At 43.1% G+C, this 18,193-nt stretch overlaps 2 protein-coding genes across 2 annotated transcripts; both read right to left on the minus strand.

Annotated features, from left to right (window-relative positions):
* Positions 1 to 2,457: 2,457 nt before the first annotated feature.
* On the minus strand, positions 2,458 to 2,954 carry LOC100971343 (cornifin-A). The gene has a single exon (XM_008970366.4). It carries the CDS (start codon positions 2,925 to 2,927, stop codon positions 2,634 to 2,636), a length of 294 nt encoding a protein of 97 aa, XP_008968614.3. The 5' UTR covers positions 2,928 to 2,954; the 3' UTR covers positions 2,458 to 2,633.
* A 13,088-nt stretch (positions 2,955 to 16,042) lies between these two features.
* SPRR4 (small proline rich protein 4) lies at positions 16,043 to 17,958 on the minus strand. Its single transcript, XM_057302543.2, has 2 exons — positions 17,912 to 17,958; positions 16,043 to 16,752 (listed from the first exon to the last, which is right to left on the minus strand). The coding sequence occupies exon 2, from the start codon at positions 16,730 to 16,732 to the stop codon at positions 16,487 to 16,489; it is 246 nt and encodes an 81-aa protein (XP_057158526.1). The 5' UTR covers positions 16,733 to 16,752; positions 17,912 to 17,958; the 3' UTR covers positions 16,043 to 16,486.
* Positions 17,959 to 18,193: the final 235 nt, after the last annotated feature.

The raw sequence follows: 18,193 nt of genomic DNA on the forward strand, positions 1-18,193 counted from the left end.
AGGGTGGGCATCCTTGTCTTGTTCCAGATCTTAGAGAAAAAGCTTTCAGCTTTTCCCCATTCTGTATGATGTTAGCTGTGGGTTTGTCACATATGGACTTTATTGCATTGAGGTATGTACCTTCTATACCTAATTTGTTGAGAATTTTCACTATTAAAATATGCTGAATTTTGTGAAATGTTTTTTTCTGTGTCTATTGAAATGATCATAAGTTTTTTGTCTTTCTTTCTGTTAATGTGATGTATTACATTTATTGCTTTGCATATGTTGAACCATCCTTGCATCCCTGGAATGAATCTCACTTGATCATAGTAGATGATCTTTTTAGTGTGCTGTTGAATTTGGTTTGCTAGCATTTTTAAGGACTTTTGCATCTATGTTCATTAGGGATTTTGGCCTGCAGTTTTCTGTTTTTTTCATGTTCTAGTCTTATTTTCATATTAGTATAATGCTAGCCTTACAGAATGATTTTAGAAGAATTCTCTCTCCAATTTTCTGAAATAGTTTGAGAAGAATTAGTATTAGTTCTTCTTTACGTATTTGGTAGAATTCATCAGTAATTCCATTTAGCACTGGGCTTTTCTTAGTTGGGAAACTTTTTAGAGCTACTTCAATCTCATTACTCATTATTGGTCTATTCAAGGTTTCTGTTTGATCTTGGTTCAATCTTGGTATGTTGTATGTGCCCAGGAATTTATTCATTTCCTCTAGGTTTTCCATTTGTTTGTGTATTGCTATTTATAATAGTCTCTTATGATGTTTTGCACTTCTGTGATATCAGTTGTAATGTCTCTTTTATCAATTGTGATTTTATTTATTTGAGTCTTCTCTCAAAAAAATCCACTTTTTGTTTCATTAATCTTTTGTAAAGCTTTTTAGTTTTTATTTTATTTATTTCTGCTCTATCTTTATTTTTTTTGGGTTTGGTTTGTTCTTGCTTACTAGTTCTTTGGTATGCATATTAAGTTCTTCATTTAAGGCTTTTTTTTTCTTTTTTTGATGTAGGCATTTATTGCTAAAAAAAAAAACCCCTTTCCTCTTACTATTGCTTTTGCTATGTTTTACAGGTTTTGGTATCTTGTATTTCTATTTTTATTTGTTTCAAAAGATTTTTAATTTTTAAATTTAAATTTTTTTTCATTTCTTCATTGACCCATTGATCATTCAGGAGCATATTGTTTAATTTCCATATATTTGCAAAAATTCTAAAGTTTTCCTTATTATTTATTGATTTCTAGTTTTATTTTATTGTTGTAAGAAAATATCCTTGATATGGTTTTGATTTTTAAAATTTGTTGAGATTTGTTTGTGGTATAACATGTGGTCTGTAATATTTTATGTGCTGATGAGACAAATGTGTCTATTCTGCAGTTATTGGATAAAATATTCAACTTTTATGTCTTACAGAAGTACAGTGTGTGAGTGCTCATGCATGTGTGTGTGGAGAGAGGAGCATGTGTGTACTTTTTTGAGAGCTTATGTTTGTATGGGAAAGAGACTGAAGATCACCTCTCTTAGGGTTCTTCTAGGGCAGGTGGTATGGATTCAACTCTCCTTCTTCCTGCTGCAGCATCAGGTATCTTCACAGCAGGCACTCGATGAAAAAACATAGGACTGAGGTGATTAAGTTAGAGAGAGGGGGAGAGAGACAGAGAGAGAGAGAGAGAAAGTGCATGTGTGTGTGTATGTCAGTGTTGGGTGGTTTGGGAGATCCAAGTGTGTGAAGGAGTGTGTGTGTGTGAGTTGGGATTTTGGAGATCTACGTATGTGTGTGTGTGTTTGAATGTCTGTGCATGCGAGTATATCCCTGTGTGGGAGTGTGGGAGTGAATATGTGTTTGTGGGTATGCTGTGAGTGTTCAAGTGCTTGGCTCCATGTGTTGGGGGCATCAGAAAAGGAAGATGAGTGCAGAACAGATCACTAGGCTGGACTATGCACAAGCACTGTTTCTTTGGAATAATTTTTAAAAAGGAATCAACTAAACAAAGATGATGATGGCTTGAAGCGGGCACCATCTACACTCACGTGTGACTCACTGCAAGTCATTAAGATATAAACATTAAGGTAAAAGAAAAAAGCCTTGCTCTAGCTCTGCCTACCCAAAGTAACAGATTGGGTTGGTGGCCCTGAACACACTCCCACTGCCAGCCCAGGAGTGTCCTGTGTGTACAGCAGCCATACACATTCACACACATTCTCAGTGTCAGGATCGGCCACCTTCTGACTACAGACCTCACAACCAGCCTTCACAGTGTTAGTTCCTGCTTCACGCTGAGAAAGCAACAGAGGTTGAATCAACCAGTGACGCACAGCCAGATGTGGAGTTAAAAGTTATTTATTGAGGGAAGACTAGGGATGGTTCACTTGATCCCTCCCCAAATCCATCCTCAAATGCACCCGAGCAACAAGAAGACTAGCTCAGTCAGTGAGACGTTCAGCCTTACGCAGAGGCTCAGGAGCCCTCCAGAATGAGGGTAAGGGACATCTTTTTAGAGGTGCAAAGGAGCAATTATGATTCAGGGTGACAGCATGCTAACTGCAGGGTCAATAGGCAAATGGGATTCATAAGCAGAATGGAGTAGGGTGTTCAGTATCCAGTGGCCAGCTCCTCAAGGGCATGGCTGTGGACCACATTACTTCTGCTTGGTCTTCTGCTGGGCTGGTGCTGGAGTGACCGTTGAAGGGCAGGGCTCAGGCACCTTGGGCTGGCAGGGCTCTGGAACCTTGGGCTGGCAGGGCTCAGGCACTTTGGGGTGGCAGGGCTCAGGCACTTTGGGGTGGCAGGGCTCAGGCACCTTGGGGTGGCAGGGCTCCTTGGTTTTGGGGATGCATGGTTCCTGGGGTGGAGGCTGGCAAGGTTGTTTCACCTGCTGCTGCTGAGGCTGAGGGGGTGGGATGCAAGGCTGCTTCTGCTGCTGAGAATTCATGCTTCAAATGTGTTTTTTTCTAGAGACAGAAAGCTGACACAGTGATTCAATTAAAGAAAGATGGATACAAATTCAATGCCAAACAGATTTTATTTCAGGACCCTTTAGAAGAGAAAGCCTTTCATCTCCCTTAGCTCCCCCATTACATTTAAAAATGAAATAAGCTTGGATAATTTCAGGCCCTTTTAACAGTAGGAGCTAAAAGGCAATTTCTTCTGCTCCATTTTATTGGAGTTCTCTTCTTGGATCCCTTCCTACCCAAGGCACCTTATATCTGTTCTGGAAAAATGCCCTACGAAAGCTGGCTTCTGAGGGACATGAGGTCCGCATATTAGGTCTTTTGGAAAGTGGCATCAGACCACTTTCCTCTCCTAGTACCATGGCATCAGACCAGTCTATCCTCTCCTAGTACCATGTAGAAAGCCTGTGACTTATAGGACGGCTTTATATTCATCTAAGCCTCTATGGTTTTGCTTCTGGTCTGTGCTTACACAGTCCCTTCCAAATGCTTTTCTTCCCATCTCTGCTTGTCCAAATACCCCTCCATCATAGCTCACATCACTTGACACCCCTAGGAGGGTCTCCTTGAGCAAGGTCTCCCAAAAGTGCACAGCCCTTCTCTGCCCATCTCTGTCATGCCAATTACTATCTACTTTGCATTTCATTTATTTATATATATGTATTACCTTCCTGCTAGGTTTTATGTTTGTTAAGTAAGTACGTTAGGCATTGATTTGTCCAAAGTGCCTAGCATACTGCCTTAAATGGAATAAATGCTCAGTAGAGATCCATCTAATAAATTAAAATTTCTATAAATATCTTGTCAGGGGGAAATTGCAGTGTTACTGAGAGTGCTCTGGGCCTGAGTCCTAGTTCTGCTATGAACTTCCCATGGGCATTTGAACAATCTTCTCCAGGACTCCCAGTTCAATGACTATGTACTGAGGTGGGAGCCCTAACCATCTCTAAGGTCCTTTCAAATCCAGACTGTAATTTAACAAAGACTTGGAACCAACACAAATGTCCAACAATGATAGACTGGATTAAGAAAATGTGGCACATATACACCATGGAATACTATGCAGCCATAAAAAAGGATGAGTTCATGTCCTTTGTAGGGACATGGATGAAATTGGAAACCATCATTCTCAGTAAACTATCGCAAGAACAAAAAACCAAACACCGCATATTCTCACTCATAGGTGGGAATTGAACAATGAGATCACATGGACACAGGAAGGGGAATATCACACTCTGGGGACTGTGGTGGGGAGGGGGGAAGGGGGAGGGATAGCATTGGGAGATATACCTAATGCTAGATGACGAGTTAGTGGGTGCAGCGCACCAGCATGGCACATGTATACATATGTAACTAACCTGCACAATGTGCACATGTACCCTAAAACTTAAAGTATAAAAAAAAAAATTTAACTTAAAATAAAGATATTCCACTATTCTCTATCTCCCATTGAAACCCTGGATTAACCTGCTTACACATATTTGCCTTTAGCTAATTTCTAATAATGAAAAAGTACACTAGAATTGCCAGTTTGTTGCAATCAGAGACTTACCTGGTATACGGAGCAGAATGGGCTGTGTGGTCCCTTGGGTTTGGTGTGAAGGCAATGGCCAGCTGGCTTTTATAAGATGAATGAGCCCTGCCTCAAGGAAATAGAAGCTCTCGGGCACTCTGTTTTCATTCCTCACCTGTCACACATGACTCACACTACCATCCTCATCACCGGTTGGCTCAGCTTTTTTGATGAACACCACCTGGTATTTTTTGGCACTGGCTGGCTGAAAATGATGTCACTGGCCTAATTTTCACCGCCACCCTCATCCTCAGACCCAGGTGCAGGGCTTGCCTTGAGGGAGGGGTGAGCAGCAGGCTTCATGGAGGGTTTCATGAGTTAACCCTGGGGGGAGATCTGAGTCCTGTTGAGGCCTTGCCACCTGCTGTCCTTGTCATTGAGATGGTTGTTCCCCGTGTTCTGTGGGACAGGGCACTCTTGCACACATGAATAGGTGGGAAAGGGGGGGGGAGCAGAGGAACTGAGGCGGGCTCTCCTTGTCTGCCTTGGTGAAGGTGGAAGCTAGAAATAATGAAATGGACTGATTATAGACCCCTTGTCTCAGAGTCCAAGACCCTTCCATCCATTTCCCCCATCTTTTTCCCAATTCCATTAAACTACACACATTCAGAATAATTTACTTATGACTCTCCCACTCTCACCTTCCTCCCCCTGACTGGTTGCTAATCTGGGAAAACCTGCTTTCCTTCACCAACCACACCTTTACCCTTCTCCTACTTCAGGGACTTTCAGGGGCTAATCCTTCTTCTGGGATCACTTTTTCCCTTCACTCCACCCAGACATCTGGCCCTGGCCTTTTCCTCCTTTCTGATCAGGCTAGACTGCCCCCCACCTGAAAACCCCAAAGCCTTTTCTACCTGCCTCCCCGCAGCCCATCCATGGGGTCCTCAATGCTGAATCCTTCTCCACTTTTGCCCACTTCCAGCTCCAGCCCCAATACCTAGAGATCCTGCTGGCTGCAAGGTTTTCCTCCTCCTTCTGGGTCTGTATCTCCTGGGGGCTTTCCGAGGGTCAGAGCTGTTCCTGCTTAAAGCAACGGTGTCCCCACCACAGTGTTTGTTTCCTCATTTATTCAACAAATCTCAGTGGGGAGCCTAACATATGCCCATCATGCCTGTCATTCTAGGAGCTCTCTGATGAGGAAGCCCACTTTTCCTCTACAGACCATGAACTCCCCAGGGTAAGAGACAGAGCACAGTTGAGAGCCACTGAGATTATGGATCTCAGAGAGCCTTTAGTTCACACTCCTCAAGGGATGATTGGGGAATCTGAGGCCACCAGAGGTGAAATAACTCACCAAGGTCAAAAAAATAAACCCTAGGAAGAAAAGAATTTTACACAGAAATCCTGTGTTCTCCTTTGTTTTAATTCCTTGTGACTCCCTAATGTCTATGGAGGAAATTAAGCCCAGGCAGAAAATTGATTAAAGGTGGAAAGGGGAGCCCTTCCTGACTGAGAGCTGGGTCACTTGTAGTTCTGGAAAGTTTTAGGAGTGGCAGTGTGAGGACACAGAAAGAGCCTTGCCTTGTGGGTAAGCCTTAATCGGTGCTAAGATAAATCCCTTTAAGTAGAAATAAAGATGCTTAATATTTGAGTGGCTCTAAACAGTGGGTGTTTCTAGCTCTGCTAAAGTAAGAAGGGCATGAATTAGAATAGGTGGAAATAAGGTTCAGTTTATCATTACTCAGGGCACCAGGGTCGGAGAGAGGAAGGGAAAAGCCAAAACTAAAGCCAAAACTAAAATGTCTGCTTCGATCCTGAGTTGCTTTCGCTCTAGGGGAGCTCTCAGAGTGACATCGTGACACAGCTGAGGTGAAGGCACTGGGGGAGGCAGTAGGTGATAAGCCCCTGAGCACCTGCACATGCTTGCCTTCACTCCACGATGGTCAGATTCTGCCCTGCCAAGGAACTTCTCTTTCCTGGGGACACAAGAACAGGGGTTCCCTCAGTCTTTCCATAGGCAATTGCTGTAAAACTGAGGTCTCTGATTCAGAGCTGCACTCAAAACACAAACTGTTACTAGGTGTGGCCTTTGGAAAATCCAAATCATCCTTAAAACTCAGGTGTTCAGATGGTTCCTCCTCCTCATCTAACCCCTCCTTTACCCAAACACACACCTATATGTTTGTGGAGCACCTGCTGGCTCCACAGCCAGTGAACCTGAGGCCAAGGTCAGCCTCCCACTGTGTCCATGCAGCCATTGGTCCCTATCCATCTCCATCCTCACACAGTGCCTGGCGTGCAGAAGCTGCTTGGTGACTGGCATTTATAGACTAACTGCCTGGCTGGCTGGCTGGCTGGCTGACTGAATGAATGAATGACTGAATGGCGTTATTTGTAAAGACAGGCTGAGAGTCTACTTTGAAACCTGCCTAGAAGCTCCGGTACAGAGTGTACCTGCTGCCCTCCCCACCCACCTGCCTCATTGTCAAACAGTTTAATGCCCCACCTTGCTCCGGGCTGGTGCCAGCCCCACCAGGACACCTGAGCTCCAAGACTCTTGCCTCACTTAGCTCTCCTCTAGGTTTGTGCCCAGGTCCCCTTCTTCACCAAGTCCCCACCCAGGAGCCCTGACAGCAGGGGCTGCTGGAACCTGTTGCTATGTCTGGTAGGATTCTCAGCCCTGCAGGAACCTGCTGCCTAGTTGTCTGTCCTCTGGTGTCACCCAGCTTGTCTCAGGCCCTGGATGATCTGAAGCCACCTCTGAAGCTGGTGTGTTCTCATGCCCTCCCTGGACCTTAGCCCTGGATGCAAAGGAATTTCCTTCTCCCTAGTTATCAGCTCCTTACTGGACAGTCCTGCGTGCCTCAACATGTGCTTCCTTCACCCCACCCAAGCCTGCTTGGGCTCCAGACTCTGGAACTTTCTCTTGGTCTCTGACATTCTTCTCTCTGTGTATTTGAAGCTTCCACAGTGACTTGTGTTAATCGTTAATCTTCCCTCAGAAGAAACTTTGTTTCTCTGCCACTGGGGTTGGGTTAGCTATTGAATCAGGCCCCACAAACTCCCACATAAAGACAAGGGGAAACTGGGTGGCTTCCGACAGTAAGAACAGCGCCCCAGATTTCTCAGCCTTGCACAAAAGCCCCACCTAGGACACAGGAGCTGCTGCTCTTCTGACATCGAAAACTGGCTCTCATTTGTCCCTGGAACTTCCATTGACTCTGAGCAGTGCCTCAGGTTCATCAGTCATTTCCAGAGCAAGGAAGATTGATGGCCCTAAGTCTAATCAGTGATCAGGCTTTTCCCAGCATAGATTACTCTCTCCCCCACACTTCCCTAAAGCCCAGACCCTGCAAAGAAGGTCATGCAGAATTTGAACTCCAGGCCTTTTCCTGTGGGGATTGCATATTTAAAGCATGGTAACATTTAGAAACATGCAGTATTAACAGGTTTACCCCCCTCCCTTTCTCTGATCACCTTGAGAAGCTAGGGAGACCCCCAGAGTGTCAGCTGCTCAATTCAGGCCATGATAATTTTTAAAAAGTCTCTATAACACACAAGCTCTTCATCTGAGAAAGGGCAGGAAAAGGAGAAACACCAGATCCCAGGTGTTAGGAGCCTCCTGAACACTTTGGCGCAGCAGGGAGGAAAAGTTAAGTTTGCAAATGTGGGTGCAGAGGTGGAGGGAGGACATGAAATCATAGCACCAGAGAAACTCTACTCAGCCCCTCATCCAATAGAGAGGGAATGAACTGTTGTGGTGGGGGAAGGAACTCGCTCCAGGCTTCACAGCCTCTTTAGTGACAGAATCAGACCCAAACCTGGGATGCTCAATTCCCTTTCCTTTCTACCATCTCTTTAAGAACAGAGCATGCCCCTCACCCTCACTCTTTTTATTTCTGGTCCTTGAAGGGATGGATAAAAAATTAAACCTGGCTTCTCTTGCTTGAGGTATATAGAAATAAAAGCACCCAGGCTTAATGTCTGGCCCAGTTGTTTCAAAGCCTTGCTATGCCCTTATTAGTTGGATGACCTTGAGCAAGTTGCCTAACCTTTCTGCATGCTACTGTCCTTATCTTTAAAAGGAGAACTTTAAATTCTACTTCACAAAGTTGCTATAAAGATTAAATGCAATGATGCTTCTAACACTTTAAGATGAATGAGCTAAATACGTCTAGCGTAATAATTCTTGCTAGTTTGTCTCATTCTTTCCTCTCCTTCCACTTGAAATCAGTTGAAACTTTTTCCTTTTGACTGTGAGTTTCCTTTTTTCCTTCTCACTCTGTGTGTCTGTGTGTGTGTGTGTGTGTGTGTGTGAGAGAGAGAGAGAGAGAAAGAGAAAGAGGGAGAGAGCGCCAAGGACAGGGCATACTTCTTCAATGGAGCAACATTCTTGGCCTTTGTGATTGCTTTATCTCCCCTCATTTTTTTACACTCGATTTCAGGTTTACATATTTACCAAATTATATCTTGAGCTATTGAACAGTGACAATGACTGCACAGTTCATGTTTTATAGGAGTTGGGGCATGGGAGGAGGCTAAAATTATTGGTGATTATACAAAAACCTGGACATACCTTAGATAAGGAAATTGAGGCAGAAAAACGTTGAGTGACTCTCCCAACATGTCATGAAGGTCTGATGTGCCAGGGTACAGTCCCTTGAGAACTTTGTTGTATTGCTTCTCAAGACTAGTGGAACACTCTATGAATCAGAGGGTGACTCTTAGAAGAGACACTGACTGGATCCCTATAGTCTCACACATCTGAGCTGATCGACTGCCTATCTTCCACCAGAAGTAGAGCTTCTCTGGGTATGGATGATCAAAAGACACAGACGTATTTTAAAATTAAAAGTATTGGAATCTGGGATGATTCAGACGGATGTGCTATCCCTCCTATCAATCATTGCCTCCTGGGCTGTAGAGGGGGGCAAAGGAACAAGTTCATGGCTAAAAATTTTCTGCAGAGAATCTAAACCCTGTGTAGTTGCCGGTCCCTTCTGTTTGCTCAACTATGCCTGCTTTGTCCCTGGTCCACCTCTGAAAGCACCTTCTCCAGAGTGCAGAGTGATCTCCACAGATTACAGATTTGGAAACATGAAGTCCTGGATTCAAATCCTGACTCTACTACTTACTAGCTATGTGTGTGATATCAGGAACGTTTTCTAATAATAAATATAGCTACCATTTTATTAGCTTCTGCAGAGTGTCAGACCATGTTCTAGGTACTTGACACTAGTTCTTACAATAGCAGTGCAAGGACCGGGTCATTAAACGTAGTCTATAGACGTGGAAGCTGTAGCACAAAGAATAAATCACTTGTTCAAGTTTACATGGCAAATAATGTGGCAGAGCCAAGATGCAAATCCCGTAACTCTGAAGGCTTTATGAATCTCAGCGTATCTTACCTGTAAAATTTGTTTTTAGACCTATTATTAAATGAGATTACATATGCAAAACAACTACTGTAGTGGCTAGAACATAGTAGATGGATCATAGATGTCAAGTGCATTTCTTCTCCTTAGGGTCTGAACTACACCTGTTATTAGAAATTAATCTTCCATGACTTAGAAAAACCTAATCATTTCCTTCATTTTTGAAGTAGCCAGTCAGTCATTCGTTTAACACATATTTGCTGAATGACAGTCAAATGTCAAGCATGAAGTCCCAGCTTTATGAAGTCTAGTAGGGAAGTAGACAATGTTCTTTGAGTTTCTGGGATCCAAACCCCATCAGTGAGGAGGGTTTCCCCAACTGACCTAAGCATAAGAATCACTTAGGATGCTCCTTCCAGTGAAATAGAAATAGCTAAGGGAAGGACCTGGGGATCTGTATTTCTAAAGTGCATCAGGTGGTTTTTAAAATCAAACAAGTTGGCCAACAGTAGACTCTAAACACAAGGGCTTTTCTACCTTGATTGCGATTGACATCATCTGGTATCTTTAAAAAAATATTCATGTCTAGGCACCATTCCAAAGTTTCATTTAATCAGTTGATTGTTTTTTAATTATCAGATAAAACCAGGATTGAAAAATCACTACTCTGCCAGAATATCTCAACTTGTAGGACCTGAATCCAACTGGAGAGTCCCAGTCCTATGAATAGGTGGAAGGAGGTGCAGGTGGGTGCTAAGATACCTGGGCAGATATTGATGTTGATGCAACTAGATGCTGATGAATGTGGGTGTTTGGCCTGAGGATATTGGGAGCCTTGGGAAATAATTAAGTCCCATCTGAGGAAGGCAAAGTACACACACCCTTGAACGTCACCCTTCCAAGCAGAGAATCATCAAAGCACTAACTCAAGCTGGCATGGTAGGCTGGTCCTGGGGCCAGGAGATGATCCCCTGTCACCTTCCTGGACATCATCATGCACATGGTATGGAGACCTTTTGGTGGGTTAAAGTCTCATGCTTCCTACTTCCAGAACCTTCTGGCAGGGCCAAATTATGACCTTTGGAGGCACAGAGTACCAAGAAAGTATACTGCTGATGAGGAGAAAAAAACTTTTTGTCTATCCTCTTAGGTTCAGTAATGGGGGCCTGCAAATTTGACTGACAGAAGACAGATTAATAGGAGAAAAGGCATATGATTTATGTTGATGTCAATATTTTTACATGCATAGGTGCTTCACAGAAAAGAAATGAAAACCCAAAGAGGTGGTTAGGCTTGAGAGCCTGTATACTCTTCCTACGAAAGAAAAAGGGTTTGGGCTTCAAGAGAGAATAAATTGTGGAAGATGACTAGGGATTATATGGGGGAACTTCTGGAATATAAGGGCTACTTTAGTAGGGTTGGTTCATGCAGACTCATCTCAATGACGGTTCTCCATCTCTAGTAATAAGAATTGGTCCTCTCATCCTGCACAAGACAGAGGATAAATTTGTGCTCTGCCTTTAGGCAGATAAGCTGAAGGCAGAAAACTCTTGATGTCCCTGTTGACCCTCAACTGCCTTCAGCTCAAAATAATCCTTGTGCCAAGTGGGACATTTTAGGGTGGCATATCCTGATCCCCGTCACTGCCCTTCCATCCTCATCTGCCAATCTATATAAGATAAATCTTCATTTTTCAAAATTACCTTAAACTCATTAGTTGTCATTTGTTTTTAAATGTTCTAGTTACCATAGCCTGAAATGGTTCATGGAATCTGATCTGCATTCATTCATTTACTTACTCTCTTGTTTTTTTGAGCTCTGCTGATGCCCCAAACACATGTATGTACTCTGCTTATTAGGAAACCACAAGATTCACCCTGATGGGGTTAGAGAGGGTGGGATAGGGAACAGGACCCATACATATGCAAAAACTTGAAAGAATTCACAGATCAACCTAATTTTAAGGCATCCAACCCAACCTCTCATTTTATGGATAAAGGACTGAGGTTAAGGAACTTGTTCTAGGTCACAGATTTATTCAATAGCAGATCCAAAACTAGAATCTAAGTCTCCTCTTTTCTAGCCTGGAGCCTTCCCAGGCTGGGAAACAGATAACACTTACTTATTAGCATAGACTCCTGAGCTAGAGTAAAAAGACTTCCATATGGCCACCTTCTACTTCTAGGCAGAGGAGTATCATTAGCTCATGCTTTGATAGCCATCTTCCCCAGTTGTAGATGAAAATAAAATCAATTACTTAATGAACATATGCTATATGCAGCCACTTTCCAGATATTATCACCAATCCTCCCCAAAATGCTGCAAATAATTGTTAGAACCTGACAGCTTTTCACATATGAGAAAACAGGCTTTGGATCTAAGTGACAGGTTGCAATCACACAACCAGAAAATGGAGAAGCTAGGATTCAACTCTGTTCAGTCTGAGAGCCCCTGCCCCTTTTGCAAAAGGAAATGGAATGTCAGAACAGCTCCAATGCAGATGCCCAGGCCTGCTCACTTTGTCTCTGAGGGCCTCCTGGCCAGAACAGGAGGTGGCAGGGAATTTGAGCCTGCTGGGTGTTTGTGACAGATAGATTTGGTGGGGCATTGTTCTATTTCTGGGGTAGAGAGAATTTTCTAGGTAATAAAATGGCGAGAAGGAGGAATACTGGGAGGATGGTGTATTGAGAGATCCTTTCTCCCCTGGCAGTGTTTGGAGGTTTTGTAAATATATTCTCCTTTCCTCAGAAGAACAGATATGTTTTAATTTTGTTGATATGTTGCAGATGGGCTTTGAAGATACAATGGGGTAGAAAACGGTTAAAGTATGCACACAAATAGTGAGAAAAATAATTGTTTAAGCCAATCAGGCTTAAATATTGCCTAAGTACTTTTTAAATTTATATAACTTTTTAATAACTCTCTATATAACTTTATATAACGCTTTTTTAAGAAAAGGAAATATGATATTATTATACAGGAAAATGTACACAGCTCAATGAATTTGCATGACCACATCTGTCTAATCAGTTCCCAGATAAAGACACAAAACTTTGCCAGATCCCTGTAAAGCTTACCGTCCAGTCATTCTGACTTTATAAAAATAAATGGAATTATACAATATGTGCTTTTAATATCTGCTTTCTTTCTCTCAAGACTGTGTTTGAAAGATTCATCCGTGTTATGGGGTAGAGCTTGTCTAATCTCATTGTGTTTTGGTATGCCATTGTATGAAAATTCACAATTAATTTATCCATCCTACTTTTAATGGATATTTGGAATATTTTTAATTGGGGTTATTACAAATACTGCTACTATAACTGTTTTCATATATGTGTTTTAGCAATTCTATGTACACATTTCTGTTGTGTATACAATAAAGAGTGAAATTGCTGGGATGGGGATACATATGATCAACTTTAGAAATACTGCCCAATAGTTCTCTGAAATGGTTGTCCAATTTACACTACCATCAGCAGTTTATAAGAGCTCCTGTTTATCCATATTCTTACCAACACCTGGTATTGTCTTTTTAGTTTTAGCCAATATGTTGCTTTGTGTAGGAGTATCACACTTTCATTCTAATTTGCATATCTTAGATGAAATTAAGGATAATTGACATCTCTACAAAATAATCTTCTAATACATGAACATGAAACATCTCCAAATTTGTGAGTTCTCTCTTAGTTTCTCTCAATAATGTTTAATATTTTTAGTATAAATGTCATATCTTTCACTAAACTTATTTAAGATAATTGATACTATTTTAATGATATTTCTATTTTATTGAGGTTAAACTAACAAAAAAAATGCACAAATCAGTTGAGTGTATGTTTTGATATATATATGAACCCAGGTAACTGGCACCCACTAGGCTGAGAACTTTTCCAGAATCTCAGACAGCTTCATCATATCCCCTTCTAGTCGGTACTCTCCCCAGCGATGGCCATGATTTTGACTTCTATCCAACAGAGTAGAATTATCCCTGGCCTTTCAGTTTTTAACTCTCTATCTGGTGTGTTTGCCAGAGGCCCTCCACCTGGCAGGTTGCAAACTCCATTCATTGTTTCATAAACCTACTAAAAACTCCACTCTACATTTCAAAGACTTTCTGCTTAGGTATTTAATATCCTGACCTGACCATTCCTAGAATTCATTACATGTTCCAAGTGGAATATCAACCACTTGCTTAAAGACCGCCCCCTAGAGCACCCATAAATTCTCTGGTCTCTCTGTCCCTAGCAATGATCCTCCACAGTAGAAAGCTTTGGTTTTTATTCTTCTGCTCTTGCCCAGAATCCACAGATTATCCCAGGTAAACATTTGTTGGCTCACCTCTCTGAGGCTCTCCTATCTCTGGAGTTTTAGGGTCCCCAGGTGGGTGCAGCTAGTTTGTAATTTGCTCTAGATGTACACTAGGCTGCTGGCTTGGCACAGGCTGTCCTTTTCCACTCAGAAGCAGTTCTTTCTTCTGTACTTTTGAAAAGCTAGTCATTGCACATTTGGGGATAGTGAGGTAAACAAGACTCCTGTTCTTTAAGGGCTCATATTTTAACTTTTATGTGTTTAATTATGGCTGGGATTTTGACATAAGCCAATGTTGTTTTGTGAACTTCTGAAGGGTAGAATTACATAAAAGAATTTCTTCATAAGGGGGAATGGATGCCCACCTACTCATGCAGAGATGGGACTTTGTCCTTGGCCATTGGTGTGGAAAACATGGGTGTCTCCCCTTCCTCACTGAGTTAATAACCTGAGACACATATCACAGCAGAAGCATTCATTGTTTCAATCACCCCTATCTGTCCAATTAGCTGAAGACTATGCAAATCTATCAGCCTGGTACTCAAAAGTCTGTGGGAAGACTTGCCAAGGCCTTCTTGGGAGACATGAAAATGACATGAAAACTCTGAAAAACAGTGTGTCCAAGAAACTGGATAGGGCTTAGATGGAAGGAAGCCAGGAAGGAGAATAAGACAGACTGGCCTTTCTACTTGACAGAGGGGAGTTATTTTAGGATGCAGGGTTTGGGGCACAGAAAGGCTGTCAATGAATTCTTAGGGCTAGAATGAATCTTAATTGTGTTTGCAATACTTTGGCTTTCCTGGTTAATGTCGGTACCCACTAAGTTTTAAGTAACTATGACTTGGAAATATCAGCCATGGATCGCTACTTTAAGGGGAAGTAGAGAAGGTGGTTATTTGTTCCCTTTTAGGCTAGTGTGTTAAGTGAGAAAGCAATTTATGCTTGATGGTGGCAACTGAAATTGAGTGACTAAATCCCAGGAAAAGAATAAAGCTCAAGGGGAGAAAATCGGACTCCATTCAGCTGCTTCTTCCTACTCAGGGTCTCTTCTTCGAATACTTATCTTTCTTTATATCTGAGAGGTTTGCCGCTTCTTTCCAATATAGGCAGCTGGTCTCACACGTGGGTTAGGAGGGTCAGGAAGCCAGTTGTAAAAACAGGTTTCTTTTATAAGCTGTGTAAAGTCAGACTAACTGACAAAACCAGGCCCTGTATACTTTGTACAAACTCTCTGTATGTGTCCATCCCCGGAACAATATTTCCCTGTGTAAGAAAATGACTGCCTTCCAAACAGTACACTGAGACACAGGATAAATTGACTCTGGATAGCTCTGGAAATCCAGCATGGCAGAGTGGAAAACTAAGGTCATTCTAGAACTTGCCAAATATCAGATGAGTGAGTATGAATATGTAAGTGAATGAGTGTGAGTTAATGAATGAACAAAAACATAAGCAAATACATGAAAAAGTCAGTTGCACATATTTGTAGAAATGTTTTGCAGGACTCAGGTCATTTATGTATGCTTTGTGTGCTTTTTCAGAATGACAACTTCCAAGAGGAAAAAACTGCATTCATCAGGTGGGCTGGGCTTCTAATGGTAGGAGCTAAATTTTCCTCCCTTTTGATCTTCCCTAGATGGCATTAGTTATGCAAGACTCTATTAGACTTTTGCCAATTAGTTGCTGGGCTTGTTTTCTGTCCTCCTTTACCTGAGATACATCTGGATATGTTTCCCCATTGTTGGTTACCAGAGAGTAACTGTGTCCATAAGAGTGACTTCCTGAACTCCCGGGCATGTGTGTACTTGCACCTTCACTTCCCTAAAATGTTCCCTCTGAATGAATGAATGAATCACAGAATGGGACTGGGAGTGGACAATTAGCCCAGGAAGCAGACACATTTATTACATGAGGCACATATTTATTGGGGAAAACAGGAGAGAAGCCCAGAGCAGGGGGCATCATGGAGAGGAATGAGGCAGAAACTGTGCACCAGCCTCTGTGACCCTACTTGTCAGGGTGGAACCTCAGAAGAAGCCCAGACACTTTCCTCACTTTGGGAAATGGATGGGCCTTAGCTGTGGCCACGCTGGAGCCTGCAGAGAATGAGGCCTCTCTCACACCCACCTGGGAGAGCATCGGGGTGGGATATAGAAGAAGCCAAGGTGGTATGTGTGGGGAAGCGTACGATGGGAAGAAATCCTTATAATGCTTCCTTACATCTTGGGCAGGAGGAGATGTGAGAGGAGGGTAGGCTCAAGAGCTGGAGGGAAGAGGAGAAGGAAGAAGAGAAGGTTCCATCTGGTAGCCAGGATGGTGGATGATGGTAATATCCAGTCCATCCTTACTTCTGTTTACTCTTGGAGGCTTGCTGGGCTGAGGGACACTTCTGCTGGGCTGGAATGATGGTGCCCTTTGGTGGGCATTGCTTCTTGACCTGGGGAGCACATGGATCCTTGGTTTTGGGTGCACATGTCTCTTGACATTTAACAGGGGGTGGCTGACAAGGCTGCTTCACTTGCTGCTGCTGGGCCCTCTGGGGTGGGCACTGCTGCTGCTGCTGCTGCTGCTGCTGCTGCTGGGAAGACATTGCTCTAGGAACAGGTGAGCCTAAAGGAAACCGGGCAGTGACACCATGAGAAGGGTGTTAAAAAGTAGCCTTTTAACACCCTTTTTAAAAAGATGGTTAAAAAGTAGCCCAGACATTTTACAAGGTCAAAGCATGCCATCTTAGCTGACAGATCTGGACAATGTCAACTGGCTCCCTTTGATAATGAGAATGGGCAAGGATGTGGGGGCATGAGGAGAGGACAAAAACAGTCTCTGTCTTACAGGTAAGCATCATGGTGTGTGTGTGAGTGTGTGTGTGTGTGTGTGTGTGTGTGTGAGATCGGGCTGGAGAAGGGGTGTATAAGAATGCAGAGACCTGATCTCTAATCCCTGCTCCACCCCTGACTCACCATGGGAGACTAAGGCAAGTCCTATGTGGCTATAGGATAGTGGTTCCAGCCCTCTACAAAGAACTGGGAAGCTTGAGGGCCAGCCAAATAGATCACTGGAGCCAAAGGATGACAGGAGGATGTTCAAAGGAAAGAGCGCTAGCCAAGAAGGCTCAGACATTGGTTCTAGGTCCATCCTGCCATTAACTTCATGGGCAACCTGCCTTCTGTGGGTCTCAGCACCCTTATTAGAAGGATGCTGGTCAGGAAATTCCCTGAAGCCTTCCCAGCTCTGATGAGGGTCTCTGGCTATCTTTGTAGGCAGTGTTCCTTATGGTCTAAGTTAATGATTATAGATGGGAAGTGCAGGCCTCAGGAAGTAAAGAGGTGGCAATCAGAATAGGGAAGCATGAGAGCTGCATAGGATTGAATAAAATGTTCAATATACCTGTTTGCATACACCTGGAAGAAAAGTTTAAAGCTTACTGGTAAGCAAAATGCAGAATAGGGTGTGAGAAACCTTTAAACAGGGCTTGGAATTGCTACAAAATCCTGTAGCTCTAAATATCTCCTTCTTCAACAATAAAAATCTTCTTTCTGGGGAGTCAAACCCATAATCAGAAAATAAGTCATACTGAGCAATGGTGCGGAATGGAGATTAAACTTTCTAAGTACCGATTAGTGTGCCATTTCCGCAATTGTCAGAAGACTTGTGTCACTTCCCTGATTACCCAAGGATGGAAGAGGATCTTGGCCTAGCGGCTCAAAGGAGTTAAAGGCGAAGGAAAGCGCCCTACAAATCCCAGGAGAACAGATGAGTTCCCACTTACCAGAGGCGACAAGATGGACCCCAGGAGAGGAGGCTGAGCCCTTGTCCACAGGCAGAGCCACTCCAGGAGCCTTTATAGGGCCCCCAACCTGCCCTGGGCACTTGGTGTGGTCCTGATTACCACCTCCCAGGGAATTCCTCACCCACTTCTCCCACCTGCACTTCCTTCAGGGACTTGCTTTGCTGACCTGTTTTGATGAAAGCCACCCACCATATATTTTCAGCATTCCAAGTCTCTGCACCTGAGCTGATTTAACCCACCAAAGGTGTTTGCTCAAACTCA

Source organism: Pan paniscus, chromosome 1 (genome assembly GCF_029289425.2).
Source record: "Pan paniscus chromosome 1, NHGRI_mPanPan1-v2.0_pri, whole genome shotgun sequence".
NCBI classification, from domain to species: Eukaryota; Metazoa; Chordata; class Mammalia; order Primates; family Hominidae; genus Pan; species Pan paniscus.

What these genes read in the sequence shown, in the direction of transcription:
- LOC100971343 (XM_008970366.4), bottom strand. Translation starts at nt 2,927, where the DNA reads ATGAATTCTCAGCAGCAGAAGCAGCCTTGCATCCCACCCCCTCAGCCT.
- SPRR4 (XM_057302543.2), bottom strand. Translation starts at nt 16,732, where the DNA reads ATGTCTTCCCAGCAGCAGCAGCAGCAGCAGCAGCAGCAGCAGTGCCCA.